The following is a 21165-nucleotide window of genomic DNA, read 5'->3' as shown; positions in this document are numbered from 1 at the left end:
TGAAAATTGAGGTTATTGATTGATTGAGGTTATTTCGGAGAAATACTCCAAAATAACCTAAAAACGACCAGTTTAAAAGAATGAAGGTTCTGTATCAACCAAAGAGTGCTCAATTTTAAAGCCTTGATGTTTCCAGTACTGGTTACCTCAAGTAGATCTAGTACAGCACTCAGTAGAAAGCACACCTCTGCCAGGCGGAACAGTTTACGTTTTGTATCCCACTAATAGGCCGGATCTGAATTCGGGCCTGAACCAAAATCTAATCGGCTAGTTCTTTTCACCACACCAACTTATCCACAAAGTTCCGTGCGAATCCATCTATAACGTTTTGAGATATCATGCTATACAGTATATAGCTTTGGCCCTATCTCTCAATGGTGAAGAATCACTTTAATTTAAGAAAAATCTCCTATTCGCATCTAGTTCTTCACCAAAACGGAATCAATTCTTCCTTGTCACACACTCAACATGTGCACCAAATTTCGTATGAATCCATCCATAACTTTTTGAGATATTCTGCTCACAGACAGACACACAGACAAAACAGGGATGAAAACATAACCTGCGTGCACCTTTGGTGACAGAGGTAATAAAACTGAGACTCAAAGACATGAAGCAGGCATTTGGCCTATCATGATTATCACGATAATGGGATTCTAACAATACTATGTAATTAAGCCCAAATCCTGAAAGCAATCTATCCTTCCAGACATTCCGGTATCTCATGTCAAGCCTTTCCAGATTTTTCTGCCTTGTATTCACAAAGCCTAGTGGGGACCCAGAATAGTCTCATTTGCTCTTCTTCCTTACCGAACAAGCTGCAGCATCATGGCTTCAATGCTCGCCTGTCCAAGGTGTTCACCCCCACCCTCCGCAGACGAATCCAGCAAATTGCGCAAGATAGCAATTATTTGCTCCACAAATAGCGTGTTCACATCACTCAGCAGAACCTGCACCAGCAAATTATTCATATTTAATTCCTCTTCATCATCCAATCAACAAAGGCATCTATCTAGCTCTCAATGGTGGTTTGATATTGAAGAGTTGAGAATGAGAAAATAATTGTGAATATGGGAATGTTTATTGCTGATATTTAAATCAAGATTTGGAAATGCAATCTTAAAACCATAACCTTTGGAAAACAAAAACCAGACCTGGCCTTGAGAATCAAAGAAACGGGAGAGAGATCGACGGAGATGCTCAAAGAGAAGTGGGTAGAGTGCTGGGCTCAATTCCAGCCCCAAGAAGTCCTTCACTCCAACACGGGCCGCTTGGCCCACACGTTCATGTGTACACACAAGCAGACGCAGAAGCAGGGATAGAAATCGATTAAGAGGGGGTTGCTCACCTGTCTGGTAATAGGAGTACGGAAGAAATTTCGCAAATCAAGCACCAACATCATCAACTTGCCTCCTACCTCACCACCATTTATTACACATCAGTTTTTAGCTTTCTGAATCTTCTACTTTCAATAATCGTTTTTTCAACCACCTATAATGTCTGTCTCACAAAAACCTTACGAACATTCCCAAGTTCCTTACCGCTGATACTCCCTCCAAAGATGCTGGTACGGATCCAGCAGGTCCCTGAACCCCAGTGCTCCCAGAAGTCGTGCCAGATCCACTGCTACCGCCAGCCCCAGCACCAGGTTGGATTCCAAGGCCAACACCCCCAGAAACCGGAATGGAAGACGACGCCATAGGTCCCACAACCGGTGAAACGACAGAGGGTTTTCTTTCAGGCTGTGCCAGTGGTGGACTGTATGTGGCAAGGCATTGGGGATAGGGCTGGGCATGTGATGAAGGCTGTGCCGCAACAGCTGGAGCAAAAACACCTGACAAGGCTCCACGAGGATGAAGACAGACCCCACCAAGTGCACAAAGGAAGCCCGTAGTGTTGATCCACTCTTGCATAAGCTCAAGATCAGGCAGGTCGGATCCCCCCTGTCCACCGCTGCTAGCATGCGACATCCGCCGCCGTACAACTGTGCGGTGAAGGGAGTCCGCCCCCTGTAGTAGCTAATTGTGGTAGGGTGGCGTTACAGAATTAACAAATAAATAGTAATAAAAACCATGGCAAAGAACGAGAGTAACAAAAAACTAAAAAGTAATTAAAACAAAACACACAAGCACTCATGTACGCACGCATTAGCCTTACCTGTCCTTCTTCAAGTTTTGTCTTAGGATAGTTGAGAAGCTGTTTCGTTGTTTGCTCCCACCTTTGAAATGTCTCTTCCCAAGCCTATTTAAAACACATATACACAAAAGCAAAGCAATGAAAAAATGTGATGAAGAAAAAATACAGGGAAACACTGTGTTCACACCTCCTTTCAAATGGCCAATGTCATAGCTCTAATGAGGGCGAAGTCAAACCTCGGATATCGCGAACTTACATTGTGTTCTAGTCAGAGGTCAATAACTACAACTACAGTCGGACCCCGCTATTCGCGGGGGATACGTTCCTCGAAAGTGTCGTGAACTACGAAACCGCGAATAGCAGGGCATTGTTTCAATGGAAAAAGGGGGGATTGGTTCCTGAATCGCAAAAATCCGCGAATGTCGTGGAAAAAAACCGCGAATGTCAAGGCAAAATCCGCGAATGTCGTGGAAAAAACCGCAAATGTCAAGGCAAAATCCACGAATGTCGTGGAAAAAACGAGGAAAAAAAAGTGGGGGAAAAAAAAAGAAGCAAAAATCCACGAATGTCGAGGCAAATCCCATGAATGTCGACGAAAATCCACGAATGTTGAAAAAATCCGAGCATGTATGTCGTGCCATTGTGTCAATCGGGAAAAGGGAGACAGCTAATTGCAATAATAGATACGGTGGAGTGTTTTCATTCTGTACAGTAACTCGCGGGGATGACGTGTTATGCAGCTGGTGGAATATCACACTAAACTGACCACAGTGGGAATGGTGGAATATCCCGCTAAGCTGACCACAGTGGGAATGGCGGGATATCCCACGAAGCAATGTTTACCATGCGAATGGTGGGATATCACGCGAAACAATGTTGACCATGTGAGTGATGGGATATCCCGTGAAGCAATGTTTACCATGTGAATGATGGTATATCCTGTGAAGCCCGCTTATAACGTGGCTAAAAATTTTATTATGCAGCCACAAAAGCCTTGAAAACGCGAAGCACAGTGCCACAAATGAAGGTCATGTTCATGCTCGTGGCTCGTAGATGATTTTTGCACATGTCCAGCTGCTTTGTGCGTGGTTGGTGAAAGATGGGTTTTATAACTGTATCATGCTCACGGTTCAGGAATTTTTTTTCATTGCGCCCGCGAAAAACCACGAATGAATGGGACATGGGGCCGCAAATAGAGAAGCAGGTAGCAATTTATCAATCGCGCATACGCGGAACCCGCAAATAGCAGAACCGCGAATATAAGGGTCCGACATACTACATGCCAATTTAAGTATAACTTCATCGTGAATGGACCCTAAAGTAGACATCTTATCAGCAAGTATCTTCTCAACCGAGCAATGCTGCTGGCACAATTAGAAATAGAACGGCACTCGGTAGAACGCATATCTCCGCCAGGCTGAACAGTTTACGTTTTGTACCCCACTGATAGGCCGGATCTGGATTCGGACCTGAACCAAAATCTAATCGGCTTGTTCTTGTCACCTAACCAACTCATCCACCAAGTTTATTTATAACTCGTCCATAACTTTTTTTAATATCATGTTATATATCGCTTTCACCCGATCTCTCAATGGTGAAGAATCACTTAAAAATTAAATAAATCTTGTAGCCAAATCCATATTCAGTTCTTCACCAAAATCGAATATATTTGTCCTTGTCAGACACCCAACCGGTCCACAAAGTTTCGTCCAAATCCGTCCAGAACTTTTTGAGATGTCCTGCTTTGTATCGTTTTTGGCCCTATATCCCAATGGTGAAGAATCACTTTAAAAATTATAGTAGCTGGATCCGAATCCAGATCTTCACCAAAATCTAATAATTTCGTCCTTGTCACATATGCTACCTCTCTCCCAAATTTCGTCCGAATCCGTCCACAACTTTTTGAGATATCTTGGTCACAAACGGACAAACGGACAAACGGACAGATAAACAGACAGACAGGGGTGAAAACATAACCTCCATCCACCTTTGGTGGCGGAGGTAATTATATTAGTTTGGTTATATGTAAGGTGACCTGTCTTGCATGGCCTGTGGTAATCCGATAATACGTATTGCTTTCTCGCCCGTGTGAACACTGATACAACGAGCACCTCAATGTTCCTTTCGGGCATCTCATTACATATTTGTTACTACAGCTTGGCATGAAATTTGAAACCGACCAGGGCTCGGTCCTATGGGCTAGTGTCTGTGTAAGCATAAACCCAGGGATGAGATCACACAGCAGTTCCACTCACTTCGGTGTTTCCTTGCGTTGGATGCTCGATGCGACGGAGCAATGCCATCACATGCTTCTGCAGAGCTGGGCGGCCTAAGTAAAAAAACCCAAAAAAACAACAACAAAAAAAATTAACTTTGGCATTCAGAAATTTTTCAAATACTGGAATGCCATGATTTTTCAAAAAACTGGTACAACATCACAGTGTGTGTCGAGCCAGTTGACAAATTTGACATGCAGTCAGCCATCATAGTGCAAGACCCATTGATAGGACAGGATGCCTATATGTTTAGATACAAGAATCATATCTCTCCAAAGTTTCTAAATATTTAGTTCACTCTACACATCCCTCAGGGCTGACAGGATGGCCCATAGGTACACACACTCACCTCTGACCTAGCAAGCCTGGGTTTGAATTTCGGCCCAGCTATAAACAGTCATCCCGGTGTTTCGCAGGCAGTGATACATCATTAATGTTCCTCGGATGGACGTTAAACTGTGTGTGCTGTCTGCCGGCATTAGTTGGTTGACGTTAAAGATTCCACTGCATCCTTCGTGAATTGTCGGACAGCTATCGCCAGCACCCTGAATAAATTACAAATTCCTGTCCTAACTACTGCTGGGAAGGAAATTCCAAACCAACCAGTATAACCCTTGCCAAGAAACTGCTTCAGCAGCACCGACGCTCTGTAACCTCCGAGTGTGCAACACTGTGCCAGCTAGCAGATAATTACTTTTTTTTTAAGCAAAAAAACAAGCAATTCAAATTCCCAAAATTTTTTCCCCATGTCAGGTGTGACCACAATTCCAAACAAATCCACCCGTGATTCAGTCACACTCTCACCACCCAAAACCACGTCATTGTGATCAGATGACTCAATGGCAGCATCATCAGCTAACTCAAAACGCAAGAATGTAGCAAACAACCGTTTTATATTAAATGAAAGTACCAGCAGGTGGAAGACTGGCTGCGGAAGCAAAGTCCATGTATGTGTGGTAGTTGGGTAGTATAAGCAGGGTCGAAGACTCGTCTGAACCAGAACGCAGCTGCGCCTCAACGCATAGGTGTCGAAAACACGACATGGCAACGATGACAGCTTCTGTATCAGTACTCCAAAGTGCCATGAACAACGCCACTTCGAGACGCGCGCTCGCTTGCCGACATCCGAGCGTGTTGCTGCCGACAGAGGCGTTCTCCTGAAAAGAGAGGCCATAGTAAACAGAATTTAATAATTAGGATAAAGATGAGATTGCATAACAAGAGGACAAGCTGTGAGGTGCAACATCACGTGTGTGTCTTCTTCTCACCTTGTGCGTGCTGAGGAAGATATTGCGATAAATAAGGATCTGTCTCAACCACTTGAGAACTTCTACGGTGTTTGGGACATGTGGCGTGAAGAGCTTCTGACTGACGCAGAACACGATCTGGGAACTGCATCCAAAACAATATCAAACCACATTGAAGTAGGTGGCGGGCCATCACAAATCCCCATGCTTCCCAACTCAAGCTAGGTTGAAAGATGTCAAACAGTTCCACCAGTATTGACCCAATATCAAATTTTGAGTTAAAAAAAATTCCGTTTTGAACCCTGGGGCATGAACCCATGGTAAAATCCTGACCCCTCCCGGGGTATGAACCCAGGGTCAAATCTAAAAAATCGTTAGATATTTCACGTGTTCCCAACATTAATTGCATATACATATACAGTCTCATAAAAAATGTTGAAAATGTGCCCTAATTCCATTTTTTATTTGACCCTGCCCAAGGGAACGTGGCGGGGCCAGAAATGACACTGCTCTTGCACCTTTTTGCCATGTGGTGATTATAATTACCAAGTTTGGTGAATTTCTGTACAACCCTTTAGAAGGAGATAGCGTGACGGACAGACAGAGAGACGGATGAATGGAAGTGGCGGAAGGGCGAAGTTAAACCTCGGATATCGCGAACTTACATTGTGTTCTATTCAGAGGTCAATATCTACAACTACAGTCGGACCCCGCTATTTGCGGGGGATACGTTCCTGGAAAGTGTCGCGAACTACGAAACCGCAAATAGCGGGACATTGCTTCAATGAGAAAAAGGGTGATCGGTTCTCCGCAGTTTGCGATTCATAAAGGAAAATCAAAAATACCATGAAAAAACCATGAATACATGAAGCATAGGGCCACAAATTTCGAAGTACAGTAGGTCAGAAAAAACGTGAACACACTAAGCACAGGGCTACAAATGTAAAATCAGGTCGCACTTTAACAGCCGCGAATACGAGGGGTCTGTAAATGTCGGGACCGTGAATGTCGGGATCCAAAAGCATAAATGCTGCACAGTCAAACCTCTCTGTCCGCGTTCCGCGATTTTTCGTATCTATGCTTACCTTTTATATACCCTTTCTCTCCTCCCATGATGATACTCCCACGTATCCCTGGAAAATTTGATCCCCACCTTAAACCCCATTTTTGGATCACAGTATTTTCCTTAATTTAACATTACGTGTTAAATTAGAATATTGTACCATATGGCTGAAAAATATAAAAATTTGAAATTTTGCATTCTGCACCTTCCGGTGTCGTACCGCAATGCAGAAAAAATGAACTCTGCCCACCTAAAACTCGTTTGGTTTTCTAAAGTTTTTCAACACTTTTAATGAGGACACAACAGAACAAAAGGAACAGAATAAAGGAACAAAATAATCTTTGACTAAAAAGAAGAAAGGTGATAGATCGTGGTGAAGAAAAAGAACCCTGCGTTCATTCGCATCTTTCTGATGCATTGGAGATTCCTATTGAAGACCACCTTGCAACCTCTGCCAGTCCGCTCCACACACATCAAAACACATTATGAAAGACAGCGCAATCCTGTCTTCACCAATGCAATATCAAATTATTATAGACATGAGGGAACTGTGGGTCGATCCTGGGAGATCGAGCCAAATACTGTACTGTACTGTGCAGGTACCCTTAGCATAAAAGCCTTCTTATTGATGGTAAATGTTAGTTAATTGATCATATTATACTCAACTGTTCTTGTTTTTCTATATAAATGTGTTTTTTAATTTGTTGATGATTTTTGGACTTAAATTCTGTGAGGCTGGAAGATATGTCATTGACTTATATGTTAGAAGCTGTTTGCCTTTTGCGATTTCGCCATTCACGGAATTTTACAGGAACGTAACTCCCATGGACGGCGAGGTTTTACTGCACTGTAGTTCTGCACCTTTACCTCCATTAGTTAATCAACTACGATGAAAATGGTCATCTCTCCCATCGTTATGCAATGAACGATTACCCTCAGCACAATTAAATGAATTTTCCACCTGCAGGTTAAGCTAAAAGCTCCTCTGGGGCATCAGCCCACGGGTCCTAAAATCCTGTTCTTCCGCTCTTTCACTCCCTCTCTCTGTTCTCTTCACCCTCTCTTTTGCTCAAGGTCAACTGCCATCTGCTTGGAAATCAGCCAACATCACCGCTTTGCACAAAAAAGGTGCAAAAACAGATCCTAGCAACTACAGACCAATCAGCCTTCTCCCAATTATCAGCAAATTCATGGAATCCATCATTGCTTCGGATATGAAATCTTTCCTCTTCTCCAATGGCTTGATCTCTGATCATCAATTTGGTTTCAGACCAGGTCACTCTACTCTGGACATGCTGCTTCTGCTGTCTCAACAATGGATGGAGGTCCTCAATGCCAAACAGGAAATTAGAGCCGTCTCCCTCGACATATCAAGTGCCTTCGATACGGTCTGGCACCCCGCTATGCTCACCAAACTCTCCTCCTTTGGTATCCATGGAAATCTCCACGCATGGCTGGCGGACTTCCTCTCTAGTCGTAGTCAACGTGTGGCCCTGAATGGGTTTCTCTCATCTCCTCTTCCTGTTCAGGCTGGAGTTCCCCAAGGCGGTGTTCTGGGCCCTGTGCTTTTTCTGGTCTTCATCAATGATCTCTCTGACTCTCTTGAAAATCCTCTCTATCTCTTTGCTGATGACTCCACTCTCTGCCGCTCCATTCCGCATCCCTCAGATCGGCAGTCTGCAGCCTCCTCACTCTCTGCAGACCTGGACAAAATCACAGACTGGGCAAACAAGTGGAACTTTCTCCAAGAAGTTCTGTCACTCAAGCTTTTGGGTCTCACTATTTGCCATGATCTTTCCTGGGAAAACCACATTTCAAATCTGGCCTCCAAAGCCAGTCGCCGACTGGGCATCCTCCGTCGTGCGAAGTCCTTCCTTGGCACACCTGAGCTCCTCACCACATACAAGGCTTTCATCCGCAGCTCTATGGAATACTGCTCTCCCCTCTGGTCTGGTGCTCCTGCCTCACACCTAGCCCGTCTTCATGCTGTTGAAACCAAAGCGTTCAGAATCATTGGAATCTCCCGCGATGAAGCTAACTCCAAGGGCCTTTCACTCACTCACCGCAGGCAGGTTGGTGATCTTTCCGTCTTCTACCGACTCCTCTCTGGCCTTGCCCCCCCAGCCCTCTCTGGGCTCTGTCCCCCAAATATTCCTACAGGTCACACAAGATCTGCCTGCAACCCTCTTATGGTTAAACTGCCAAAATCAAGACTTTCTGCTCACCTTCACTCCTTCATTCCTCTTTTCTCCCACCTCTGGAACAAACTCCCTCACTCTCTTCAATCCCGCTCCACCCTCCAGGTCTTTAAAACAGCTGTTCACCACCATCTCTTATCCTCCCCCATCCAAAACCTTGATCTTTTCTACCCCTGCTAATTTCGGTCCCCTTGTGCTTTATACTTCTCCCGCCCACCCCCCCCCCCCCCCCCCTTCCCACGCCTCCTGCCCCCAAGCCCTCTCCCTCCCACACTTCTCCCTGCTCTCAAATGTTGTGGTTGTGTGCTTCCCCTTCTCTCCCCATCTTGTCTTCCGCTCCCTCTTTTTGTATATTTTGTTTGTCTGGTTGATTTGTTTGTGAAATCAATGTTAGCTCTTTCACGAGCCTCGATTCAGTATACAAAAAACAAACAACAAAAAAAACAACATGTCTTTCAATCCTGACAAATCTCACACTCTTACGATGTCTCTCCGAAAAGACCGACTGGACAACCCTCCCATCTACTTTCTGAATAATCCTCTCCAAGAAGTTCTGTCACTCAAGCTTTTGGGTCTCACTATCTGCCATGATCTTTCCTGGGAAAACCACATTTCCAAGCTGGCCTCCAAAGCCAGTCGCCGACTGGGCATCCTCCGTCGTGCGAAGTCCTTCCTTGGCACACCTGAGCTCCTCACCACATACAAGGCTTTCATCCGCAGCTCAATGGAGTACTGCTCTCCCCTCTGGGCTGGTGCTCCTGCCTCACACCTAGCTCATCTTCACGCTGTTGAAACCAAAGCGTTCAGAATCATTGGAATCTCCCGCGATGACGCTATCTCCGAGGGCCTTTCACTTACTCACCGCAGGCAGGTTGGTGGTCTTTCCGTCTTCTACCGACTCCTCTCCGGCCTTGCTCCCCCAGCTCTCTCTGGGCTCTGTCCCCCAAATATTCCTACAGGTCGCACAAGATCTGCCTGCAACCCTATTATGGTTAAACTGCCAAAATCAAGACTCTCTGCTCACCTTCACTCCTTCATTCCTCTTTTCTCCCGCCTCTGGAACAAACTCCCTCACTCTCTTCAATCCCACTCCTCCCTCCAGGTCTTTAAAACGGCTGTCCACCACCATCTCTTATCTTCCCCAATCCAAAACCTTGATCTTTTCTACCCCCGCTAATTTCACCCCAAATCCACTTTTTTGAGGTGACTTTTGACTTCTTTCCTGGAATTCCTTGGTGTCCTTGCGTTTTATACCTGTCCTGCATCCCCCCAGGCCCTCTCCCTCCCACACATCTCCCGATGTCCTTGCTCTCAAATGTTGTGTTTGTGTGCTTCCTCCCCTTCTCTCCCCATCTTGTCGACCGCTCCCCTTTTTATGTACTTTCTTTGCTTGTTTGTTTGATTTGTTTGTTTGATAAATGTTAGCTCTGTCACGAGCCTCGACTCTGTATACAAAAAAAAAAAAAAAAAAAAAAAATGGTTGGTTAAGGAAGTCCATTAATCTACGTGCAGCGGTTTGGCCAAAGAGCAAAACAGACAGAACCTCAAATCATCATGGTTCCAATCTCGGCCTCATTTGAGAGTTTACGTCAAAACACAATCATGGTATGTCTATTTCTAGTCCTTGTTGGCCGTGCGCTTGTGGTTATGTCACAGGACGGTCCAAAGAGGGCAGGAAAATGCTGTCCTGAAGGAATATCAGACACTATACAGTGTCAACTCAACTTCCCATTTCCTTACATTCAACAAAATACCCACAAAAAGAAGATAGAAAAAGTGATACCTGATATCCCAGAAGGTGGCAATGGGAGCATCTGGGTTCCAAAGTTCAATAATCTCAGGCTTGTGCAAGGCCAGGAGAGCCTGAAAACAAATGGGAAAGATTGTTGATGGACACGCCAAGATTACTGTGGCTGGAAGATGATACTGACGGGAGAGGGAATTCTGGGCACACAATGAGACAACACAACCATGCATCTTTGAAGGTGAAAATAGAAGTACTCGAGCCATTTGTGGAGAGAGAACAAGAGAAAATACCTGCATGGCCTCCTGGGTAACATCAGGCATGGCTGCTTGCGTGACGAGTGAAACAAGGCCACAGGTGAGTTCCACTGTACTGCTTTGAGCTTCATGCCCAGCCTTACCCAGGTTCTGTTTTGCAGGAAGAAAAAAAACAAAAACAGTTACAGCAACAAAGAGCAAAGATGTTCCGTAACAGTTTCCAATAATATTCTGGAACACTTCACTTCTAGCCTCGCTCCTCCATCCTCCCATTGGCCACACACATTCTTCTGGAATCCCACACTTGGTTACCCTCCCCAATTCGAAGCTGAGAGTTCAGCTCCATTCTTCACCTCTTTATTCTCTCATCTGCGGCACTGGCTTCCTGTATATGTTGTCGAGTGGCCCTCCCTCTAGTTCTTCAAGGGTGCTGCCCATCATCACCTCGTACTTTCTTTGATACCTATACCTGCTCTCTTCCACACCTGCTCACCCCATCCTCCCCACCTCTCCCTCAGCACCCCCCCCCACCCCCCCCCCATGGATCTGAAGCAAAAGCAAAAGAAGAAACAGTTTGTCCCTCTACCTTTTGGTTGAGTTGTTTCCCCCCCTTTCCACTATGTTCTTCTTTTTCTGTTCCGTTCTGGTCTGCTCTTTATTTTAGCCCTTCCACGAGTCTCGACTTTTTATTCCAAAAAAGAAGAAGATATCCTTCATGTCACAAGTCAAAACAACAGCACAATTCTTCAATAACCATAAACCGATTCACAAGTGAGAGTACGCAGAACAACTTCATGATTGTATTCCAAATAAATTATTCAAAACCAAATTTAAATTAATTCATCAAAAAGAACACAGATATTAATCGTATTTGTATTCTGGTGTCTCCCAGAAGGCAGGTTCAAGCAGTTTCCTGGCAATGGTTACACTGGGTGGTTTGCCTTTGCATTTCCAGCAGTAGATAGGGCAGGAATTTGTTTAGGATGCCGGCGATAACTCACCGACTCTTCGCGAAGGACATCATGAGATCTTTAACGTCCACTAATTAATGCCGTCAGACATAACGCCCGTTTAACGTCAATCCGAAGGGCCAGGAACAGTCACACATTGATTAATCACCCTTCCTGGGAAACACCGGGATGACAGTTTATAGCTGGGTTGGGATTCAAACCCAGGCTACACAGCTTAGAGGCGAGTGTGCATACCTTGAGGCCACCCTGTCAGCCGAGTGGCATTATAAACGGCTCAGATTATTAAAAGAGAGCATAGGGGCAATTCCCCTGGCGCTCACCTGGTAGTATAAACAGTATACTGCACTGACTAAAGGTATTTTAAACCAATTTCAATGATTGCTAGATGACAGGGCAGCATGTAGAATCAGACTAACATAATAATAATAATAAGACTTTAAACAAACACGCAAAAACATACTATTTTGGGCCCCCTTCCACCCCCAATCCCGTATACCTCCTCAGAACCAAATTTTTCTAATGCCATAAACAAATTTAGGTACATTACGGGTGGTGAAGGTTGTGGTGAAGTTTCATCGAAATTGCGTGGTAGTTTCTGAGAAGAAAGCAAATACTTTATACAAACACTTTATACAAATACTTTATACAAATACAAAATGAGAAAAATACAAAAAAAGCAAATACAAATAATTTTTGGGGACAACCACACCCCCCTCCCACCCTCCCCCCGTAGACGCCCAAAGGGGCAGATTTTTTTTTAATGCCGTGAACAAACTTTGGCACAGCACGGGTGGTGAAGGTTGTGGTCAAGTTTCATTGAAATCGTGTGTGTAGTTTCAGAGAAGAAAGCAAATACCTATGTTGGGGATCAAATCCGGACCCACTTTGACCCCCCGTAGACACCCTCAGACCCCGATTTCTTTAAATGCAATGAACAAACTTTAGTCACAACACAACAGATATAATTTGTGCCAAGTTTGGTCACAATCCCTTCGGCGGTTTCGGAGAAGAAGTTGCAAGTGTTTATGGACGGTCGGACGGACTGACGACACGCCATCGCATAAGCTCCCCTGAACTTCGTTCCAGGTGAGATAAAAAAAAAAACGAGCTCATGCATTCATATCACAAGTGCTTCACTTTTACTACAGTTTGCTCTTCCTGCCAAAGTGAAGGAAGCTTTGGATACAAAAAAGGCAGAAACCTACCAATTGGTGGATGTCTAGCACGTATCAATATTCCTCTTCTATGCTAACACAAACTCTGAGACATTTGTTCATTAAAATACTCAAAACCACCACACCCAACCCCACTTTTCATCATACGTGCAGCATGAGGCTGGGATCTGCATGCACCAAGCGCACGATGGAAAGGAGAAGAAGCCTCAGGCTGGGGCCTTCACCATCCCCCCCTCGCTCTTTGAATTTCAAGCTGGACACCTTCTCTCGTAATGTCAGGCTCTGGAAACGACACGCAAAGGGACAGGTCATAATGGCTGCAACACAAGATTTCGTCAGATACTTGCACTAAAAATATGGAAAAGGCACATACAAAAGGTAGGGAATAATTATTCTTGAGATCGGGAAGATATTTGGGAAGTAAGGTGGGGAAAAAAAAGATGTGCCAACCATGGAAAGCAGACTGACCGGGGTTAGCCTAAGTGGAGCATGGCAAGCGGTTCCATGGCCAAGGCGAGTAAGTGTATCAGAAAACATGGCGCGAAGCTCTCCAGAATAACAATAGACAGAATCAATGTGTGGCCACCAGTCAACCGTGGACTGCGAAGGAAAAGATGATTTGGCAAATGGCCAGATCGAAAGATCTATAAATGAAAACAAAAACCTAAGGCGAGGTGTGCGAGTTCAGCAATTTAAGGAAGGAAATGTAGACGAAGAAGGAGAAGGAAAGAAGGACCATACATTGGTGATGATTTCATGCAGAGCATTCACAAGGACGTAGTGGAAGGTTGGAGGTGAGGTTGAAGCGAGGCACACCTAAAAAAAAAAAGAGAGGAACATGGAGGTGCAGTCAAAGAATGACATTAAAAAGTCAAGAGCAGAGGATGAATAAAATTAATAAGGCCTTCATCCTTCTCCACAACATATAAACATAGGGGCAATACACCTGGGGCTCACCTGGTAGAATAAACAGTATACTGCACCGACTAAAGGTATTTTAAACCAATTTCAATGGTTGCTAGAAAACAGGGCAGCATGTAGAATCATTCTAACATAATCATAAGACTTTAAACAAACAAAAATATATATATTTTGGGGGCCAACCCCCCCCCCCCACCCCCCCATTACTCCCTCCTCCAACCCCATATACCTCCTCAGACCCCAATTTTTCAAATGCCTTGAACAAACATTGGTACATCATGGATGATTAAGGTTGCAGTGAAGTTTAATCAAAATAGTGTGTGTAGTTTCAGAGGAGAAAACAAATTCCTATTTTGGGGGGTCAATTCTGGGATCCACTTTGACCCCAGTAAACCCCCTTAGACCTCGATTTTTTTTAATGCAGTGAACAAACTTTAGTCACAACACAACAAATATAATTTGTGCCAAATTTGGTCGCAATCCCATCAGCGGACTGACGGACGGGACTGACGGACTGACGGACGGACAACGCGCCATCGCATAAGCTCCCCTGAACTTTGTTGCAGGTGAGCTAAAATGAACTGAAAGGTTAAAACACATGTAACATGCATGATATGATCAGTTAGCGTCAAAACACATACGGAACTTTGAGTACTTTGACTGTCTGATTGTGGAGACAGCAAACAAGCAGATAAAGATAGATTTATACATTGTTGTGGAAATGCCTTCTTGGCATTGGTTAATAATGCTTGGTATATACAGTGCAGTTATACTCTTAATTAATGCAACTGATTCTGCAACTGGTCCTGACGGCATCAGCCCACGGGTCCTAAAATCATGTTCTTCCGCTCTTTCACTCCCTCTTTCTGTTCTCTTCACCCTCTCTTTTGCTCAAGGTCATCTGCCATCTGCTTGGAAATCTGCCAACATCACCGCTTTGCACAAAAAAGGTGCAAAAACAGATCCCAGCAACTACAGACCAATCAGCCTTCTCCCAATTATCAGCAAAGTCATGGAATCCATCACTGCTTCAGATATGAAATCTTTCCTCTTCTCCAATGGCTTGATCTCTGATCATCAATTTGGTTTCAGACCTGGTCACTCTACTCTGGACATGCTGCTTCTGCTTTCTCAACAATGGATGGAGGTCCTCAACGCCAAACAGGAAATTAGAGCTGTCTCCCTTGACATTTCACGTGCCTTCGATACGGTCTGGCACCCTGCTCTGCTCACCAAACTCTCCTCCTTTGGTATCCATGGAAATCTCCACGCATGGCTGGCGGACTTCCTCTCTGGTCGTAGTCAACGTGTGGCCCTGAATGGGTTTCTCTCATCTCCTCTTCCTGTTCAGGTTGGAGTTCCCCAAGGTAGTGTTCTGGGCCCTGTGCTTTTTCTGGTCTTCATCAATGATCTCTCTGACTCTCTTGAAAATCCTCTCTATCTCTTTGCTGACGACTCTGCTCTCTGTCGCTCCATTCCTCATCCCTCAGATCGGCAGTCTGCAGCCTCCTCACTCTCTGCAGACCTGGACAAAATCACAGACTAGGCAAACAAGTGGAACATGTCTTTCAATCCTGATAAATCTCACACTCTTACGATGTCTCTCCGAAAAGACCGACTGGAAAACCCTCCCATCCACTTTCTGAATAATCCTCTCCAAGAAGTTCTGTCACTCAAGCTTTTGGGTCTCACTATTTGCCATGATCTTTCCTGGGAAAACCACATTTCAAATCTGGCCTCCAAAGCCAGTCGCCGACTGGGCATCCTCCGTCGTGCGGTCCTTCCTTGGCACACCTGAGCTCCTCACCACATACAAGGCTTTCATCCACAGCTCTATGGAATACTGCTCTCCCCTCTGGGCTGGTGCTCCTGCCTCACACCTAGCTCGTCTTCACGCTGTTGAAACCAAAGCCTTCAGAATCATTGGAATCTCCCGCGATGAAGCTAACTCCAAGGGCCTTTCACTCACTCACTGCAGGCAGGTTGGTGGTCTTTCCGTCTTCTACCGACTCCTCTCTGGCCTTGCCCCCCCAGCTCTCTCTGGGCTCTGTCCCCCAAATATTCCTACAGGTCGCACAAGATCTGCCTGCAACCCTCTTATGGTTAAACTGCCAAAATCAAGACTTTCTGCTCACCTTCACTCCTTCATTCCTCTTTTCTCCCGCCTCTGGAACAAACTCCCTCACTCTCTTCAATCCCACTCCACCCTCCAGGTCTTTAAAACAGCTGTTCACCACCATCTCTTATCCTCCCCCATCCAAAACCTTGATCTTTTCTACCCCCGCTAATTTCGGTCCCCTTGTGTTTTATACCTCTTCCCCCCCCCCCCCTCCCCACGCCTCCTGCCCCCAAGTCCTCTCCCTCCCACACTTCTCCCTGCTCTCAAATGTTGTGGTTGTGTGCTTCCCCTTCTCTCCCCATCTTGTCTTCCGCTCCCTCTTTTTGTATATTTTGTTTGTCTGGTTGATTTGTTTGTGAAATAAATGTTAGCTCTTTCACGAGCCTCGATTCAGTATACAAAAAAATTTAAAAAAATGTAATAGCATAAGCGTGAGGTAATTCATTGTGATAATAGAAATGCGTCGCTTATGTAATCATTTGATGTCGTCTCTCCTTCCCAACGTCTGTTTCTAGAAACCTCAACCCCTTTGACCCCATTTTAATGTCCTCATCTTTGGAAATATTCTTGATGTCCTTTATAAGACTTTGCTAAGGCCCTACCTTGCTAAGGATTCCCTCTGTCTCATGATTCCCATCATTGTGTTTATGATTGGGACCTAATGACAAATACTTCAGGTCTCCAATCGTTTGTTTGGTTCGTGAGCGCAGTTTCAGTTCAGTAAGGGTAAGGGGGTGTTATCGACATTTATCATTACATCATTGATTCTTTGCTTCCTTCTGTTTCCTTGCCCCGTGTGACCATTACGATTGAACATACCTGGTCCTGGGGTGAATTCTAGTTGTCATGGTCTTCATTGGTGATTAGGAAAAGCCCGTTGAGGGATTAGTTGAGGAAAGGAAGGAGTCTCTGCTCACCTTCACTCTTTCATTCCCCTTTTCTCCCACCTCTGGAACAAACTCCCCCACTCCCTTCAATCACACTCCTCCCACCAGGTCTTTAAAACAGCTGTTCACCACCATCTTTTATCTTCCCCCATCCAAAACCTTGATCTTTTCTACCCCCACTAATTCACCCCAGATACACATTTTTTGAAATTCCAACTTCTTTCCTGGAAGTCCTTGCAGTGTTCATATGTTTTATACCTCTCCCACCTCCCCCAAGCCCTCCCCATCCCACATTTCTCCTGATGTCCCTGCTCTCAAATGTTGTGTTTGTGTCCTTCCCCCTCTCTCCCCATCTTGTCTACCGCTCCCCTTGTTTTTTGTGTTTTATGTGTCGGTTTGACTTTTTGTGTGATTAATGTTAGCTCTTTCACGAGCCTCGATCTTGTATACAGAAAAAAAAATTGGCTGAGGTAGTAGAAACTGCATTTATAAAGACATTGTCACACGTCTCAGGATCACTCGGCCTAATTGAATACAAGATGGTGGTGCTAATTAACGTAAGCTCGACCGATTTGATGCCCCAAATCTGCACAGTAGTGTGGCATTTGGATGCGAGATCAGGCAGGGAGGTATTCAAAATGGGTGACTTTTACGGTCGTATTGAGACGACTCACCGGATTTGAACCAGGCAACTGGAACGACTGGATGGCTACAACAATACATTTGTGAAAAAGGCACCTACTTTAAAATGTTGCTTGTTTTGGGGGTGAATGCGAAAACAGGAAACAAAGCAGTCGATGGCAAGCTCCAGGTCGGCAGCTAGACACCCCAGTCCACGAGAGAACGGCTTTGCAGGATTGAAAAGCAGCGCCTGCGAAAATAGAGATGGTGGTGCCATTAAAACACCTAAATAACACCGGCATCTGCGGAAAAGCACACACAGATCAGGGCAGATGACGAGATGTGGTGGAAACAAAAAAAACACAAAAAAGTGCTGAAAATACATCCGATACTTTCAACAAGAGAAGAATAAAAATACAATTCCTGTAGGCCACAAAATCCCAACCTTGAGGTCAGACAGCACAGCCTGTACAAGAAAACAGACGAGAGCAGAGTCCTCCCAACTGATGTATGTAGAAGCTTTGCAAAGGCGCACACACGAAATGACAGCACTCTCCATCAGCAGCTTGTTTCCTCCATGCCCTGCCAAAGCTCGTCGAACACCTTCAAGAAACTGCCTCTGCTGAGGAGGATCACGTGGATAAGAGGTGTTAGAGGAACTACGGTTTAAAAAACGGGCAAAAAGCGGTAACAATTACAGTTAGAACAAGAAAAAGAGCAATCAGAGATTGCAAACCCTCGCCAGGATGTATTTTCAATGTTTTTTGAGGCTGTTGTGTTAAAACAAATATGGCGGCCGAACCAGGTGACTGATGAGGTCATTATATTTTTTTCTAAACTAATTTATTCCTAGATTATGCTCAAGAAATTTCATCTTCATCGGATGAAGTTTTGTACTTGTCAAATTATGACGTCATAATGGAGGCACCTATGACATCATCATTAACATATTTTATTCCCCATGCAGAGTTCTTTACAATGAGCCAATGAATTGGTTTCAGTAAGCTCATATGCAAATCCTATTCAAATTTCAAGTCAATCGGATGAAAATTGAGGATTTTAGAAATTATTTGAAAAAAATGGTTGACCTTGTGACCAATGTTGGTCTCAAAATAGTTGTTGGTTGAATTCAATTAACTGATTTGTTAATCCCATTCAATTTTCAAGTCAATCAGATGAAAATTGAGAATTTTAGAAATTTGAAATAAAGTGGTTAACCTTTGGCCTATGTTGAACTTTTGGCCTATGCTGATCTCAAAAATAGTTGGTGGTTGAATTCAGTTAGCCGATATGAAAATCCTATTCAAATATCAGGTCAATCAGATGAAAATTGAGGATTTAAAAAATTTGAAAAAAAGTGGTTGACCTTTGGCCTATGTTGAACTTTTGGCCTATGCTGATCTCAAAAATAGTTGGTGGTTGAATTCAGTTAGCTGCTATAAAAATCCTATTCAAATCTCAAGTCAATCAGATTAAAATTGAGGATTTTAGAAATTTGAAAAAAGGTGGTTGACCTTTGGCCGATGTTGACCTTTAGACCTTTGGACCTCAAAAAATATATAGGATTTTGTCGGCCCACAAACTCGACCATTTGGTGAAGTTTCGTGAAGATCGGTTTCAAATTGTGACCTGTAGGCAAGTATAAGTGAGCGGACGGGGACACACGGGGACACACGGGGACACACGGGGTCACACGGGGTCACACGGGGTCACACACACACACACACACACACACACACACACACACACACACACACACACACACACGATCAACATACTTGCAAAAATATATATATTTGCCAAGTAACAAACACACAAACCGAAATGTCAACATACTTGCAAAAAATATATATATAGTTTTGCCAAGTAACAAACGGACTCAAATGCAATACCCTCTCCTCTGGCGAGGGTAAATATCAGAGCAAAACAATTAGACAAGTAGAGCTACATTCAAACAAAGTACAGCACCCCCTTGCCAAATAAATAAATATCATATCCTCCAAGGCACGACATTGCCGGGGTGCCTCTGGCACTCGGCGATGTCACCATGCTGCACATGGAAACAGAATTGGGAGGGAGAGGTGTGCAATAATTTATTGATCAATTGCGTAATTAAAATAAATAAATAATCATCATAAAATAATTAATTTCTCAATCAATTGTCTAATAGCATACCTAAACCACCATTGTTTCATCCGAATCTAACTTTTTCAAAAATAACGAAATAATTAAATATTAATTAATCAAAGAAATTAAATAATTAATCAATTCATTGATTAATCAATATGTAATTAATCGATTAATCAATAAATAATTAATAGATTAATTAATTAATTAATTAAAAATACCCTTTATAGCCATATCGCTTGGTCACTGTTGTGTCCGAATATCAGCTTCCTCGCTCAAAAGTTGCCTGAGATATTGCCCAGATGAGAAACAAAATAAATAAATACTTAATAAAATCGCTAATAATCCATTAATTAATTAATTAATTGATTAATCAAAAAAAATTAAAATACCATTTTTGCCAAAATATGTGCTCACTATTGTGCCCAAATTTCAGCTTCCTAGCTCAAAGCATGGCTGAGATTTCGCCCGATAAAACAAAGAACGTTGATGGAGGGACACTGACCATCATGGATAACAAGAAGGTGATGTTTCGGGTGTTAATCGTTCTTCAGAGCAAAAGGGGTTGGTACCCAAAATGGTCGCTTCTCCTTGCTACCCATGCTTGTTAGCATACCGCGATCACCTTCCTGGTCATTTCATTCATTTTTCTACATATCTGCTATTGAAGCAAATTAGACATGAGCTGTCACGAAAAAGACTAGTTTTTCATTCCACTAAAAATGCCATACACTGTTAATTTAGCCATTATCTACTCAAATTATTGCAATTCATGTAAAAGTACACTGAAGTATCATGTATTTGCCTTGCATGCAATTTCTGTGCAAGCTCCTCAATCAGCATTTTAACACTGTATTAACTAGAACATCCTTCAGTAGTGTGCATATTTCAACCAGGCTGAACAGTTTATGTTTTTAATGTCACTGAAGGCCGTATCTGCATCCGGATCTTAACCAAAATGTAATCAACTTGTTCTTGTTAACTACCCAACTCATCTACCTAGTTTTGTCATAATCCATCCACAACTTTTTTAGATATCATACTATGTATCGTTTTTGGCACCATTTCTCAACGGTGAAGAAACACTTTTAAAAAATTTAAACCCTCGTGTCTGGATCTTCACCCAAAATTAAATCAATTCCTCCTTGTCAAACTCTCAATGTGTCCACTATGTTTCATAAAAACCCGTCCAGAACTTTTTGAGATATAGTGCTATATATCGTTTTTGGCCCCATCATTCAATGGTGAAGAATCACTTTTTAAAATTGTCTGATCTGGATCTTCATCGAAATCAAATCAATTCATTATTGTCACATGTCCAATCTGTCCACCAAATTTTGTCTGAATCCGTTGACTTTTTGGGATATCCTGCTCACTGCAAAACAAATGAAAGACGGGTCTTAAGGGTTATGAGGGGTCTTAG

General features: G+C 43.6%; 1 protein-coding gene across 1 annotated transcript in view; it reads right to left on the bottom strand.

The window, feature by feature from the left end:
- Positions 1-21165, bottom strand: part of NF1 (neurofibromin 1) — a 157358-nt gene that overhangs the window by 92349 nt on the left and 43844 nt on the right. Inside the window, exons 9-22 of the mRNA XM_068124291.2 lie at positions 18061-18237; positions 17737-17865; positions 13809-13883; positions 13536-13667; positions 13215-13349; positions 10958-11071; positions 10704-10783; positions 5681-5804; positions 5323-5569; positions 4392-4465; positions 2158-2241; positions 1542-2018; positions 1155-1352; positions 811-950 (exon numbers count right to left, since the gene is read on the bottom strand). Of these exons, the coding sequence (XP_067980392.2) occupies positions 811-950; positions 1155-1352; positions 1542-2018; positions 2158-2241; positions 4392-4465; positions 5323-5569; positions 5681-5804; positions 10704-10783; positions 10958-11071; positions 13215-13349; positions 13536-13667; positions 13809-13883; positions 17737-17865; positions 18061-18237 (2186 nt within the window). The remainder of the gene's footprint in view (positions 1-810; positions 951-1154; positions 1353-1541; positions 2019-2157; positions 2242-4391; positions 4466-5322; positions 5570-5680; positions 5805-10703; positions 10784-10957; positions 11072-13214; positions 13350-13535; positions 13668-13808; positions 13884-17736; positions 17866-18060; positions 18238-21165) is intronic.

Source organism: Myxine glutinosa, chromosome 8 (genome assembly GCF_964187855.1).
Source record: "Myxine glutinosa chromosome 8, kmMyxGlut1.1, whole genome shotgun sequence".
NCBI lineage: Eukaryota > Metazoa > Chordata > Myxini > Myxiniformes > Myxinidae > Myxine > Myxine glutinosa.
The sequence above is the reverse complement of the archived record's forward strand: the minus strand, read 5'-3'. Positions and strand labels throughout refer to the sequence as shown.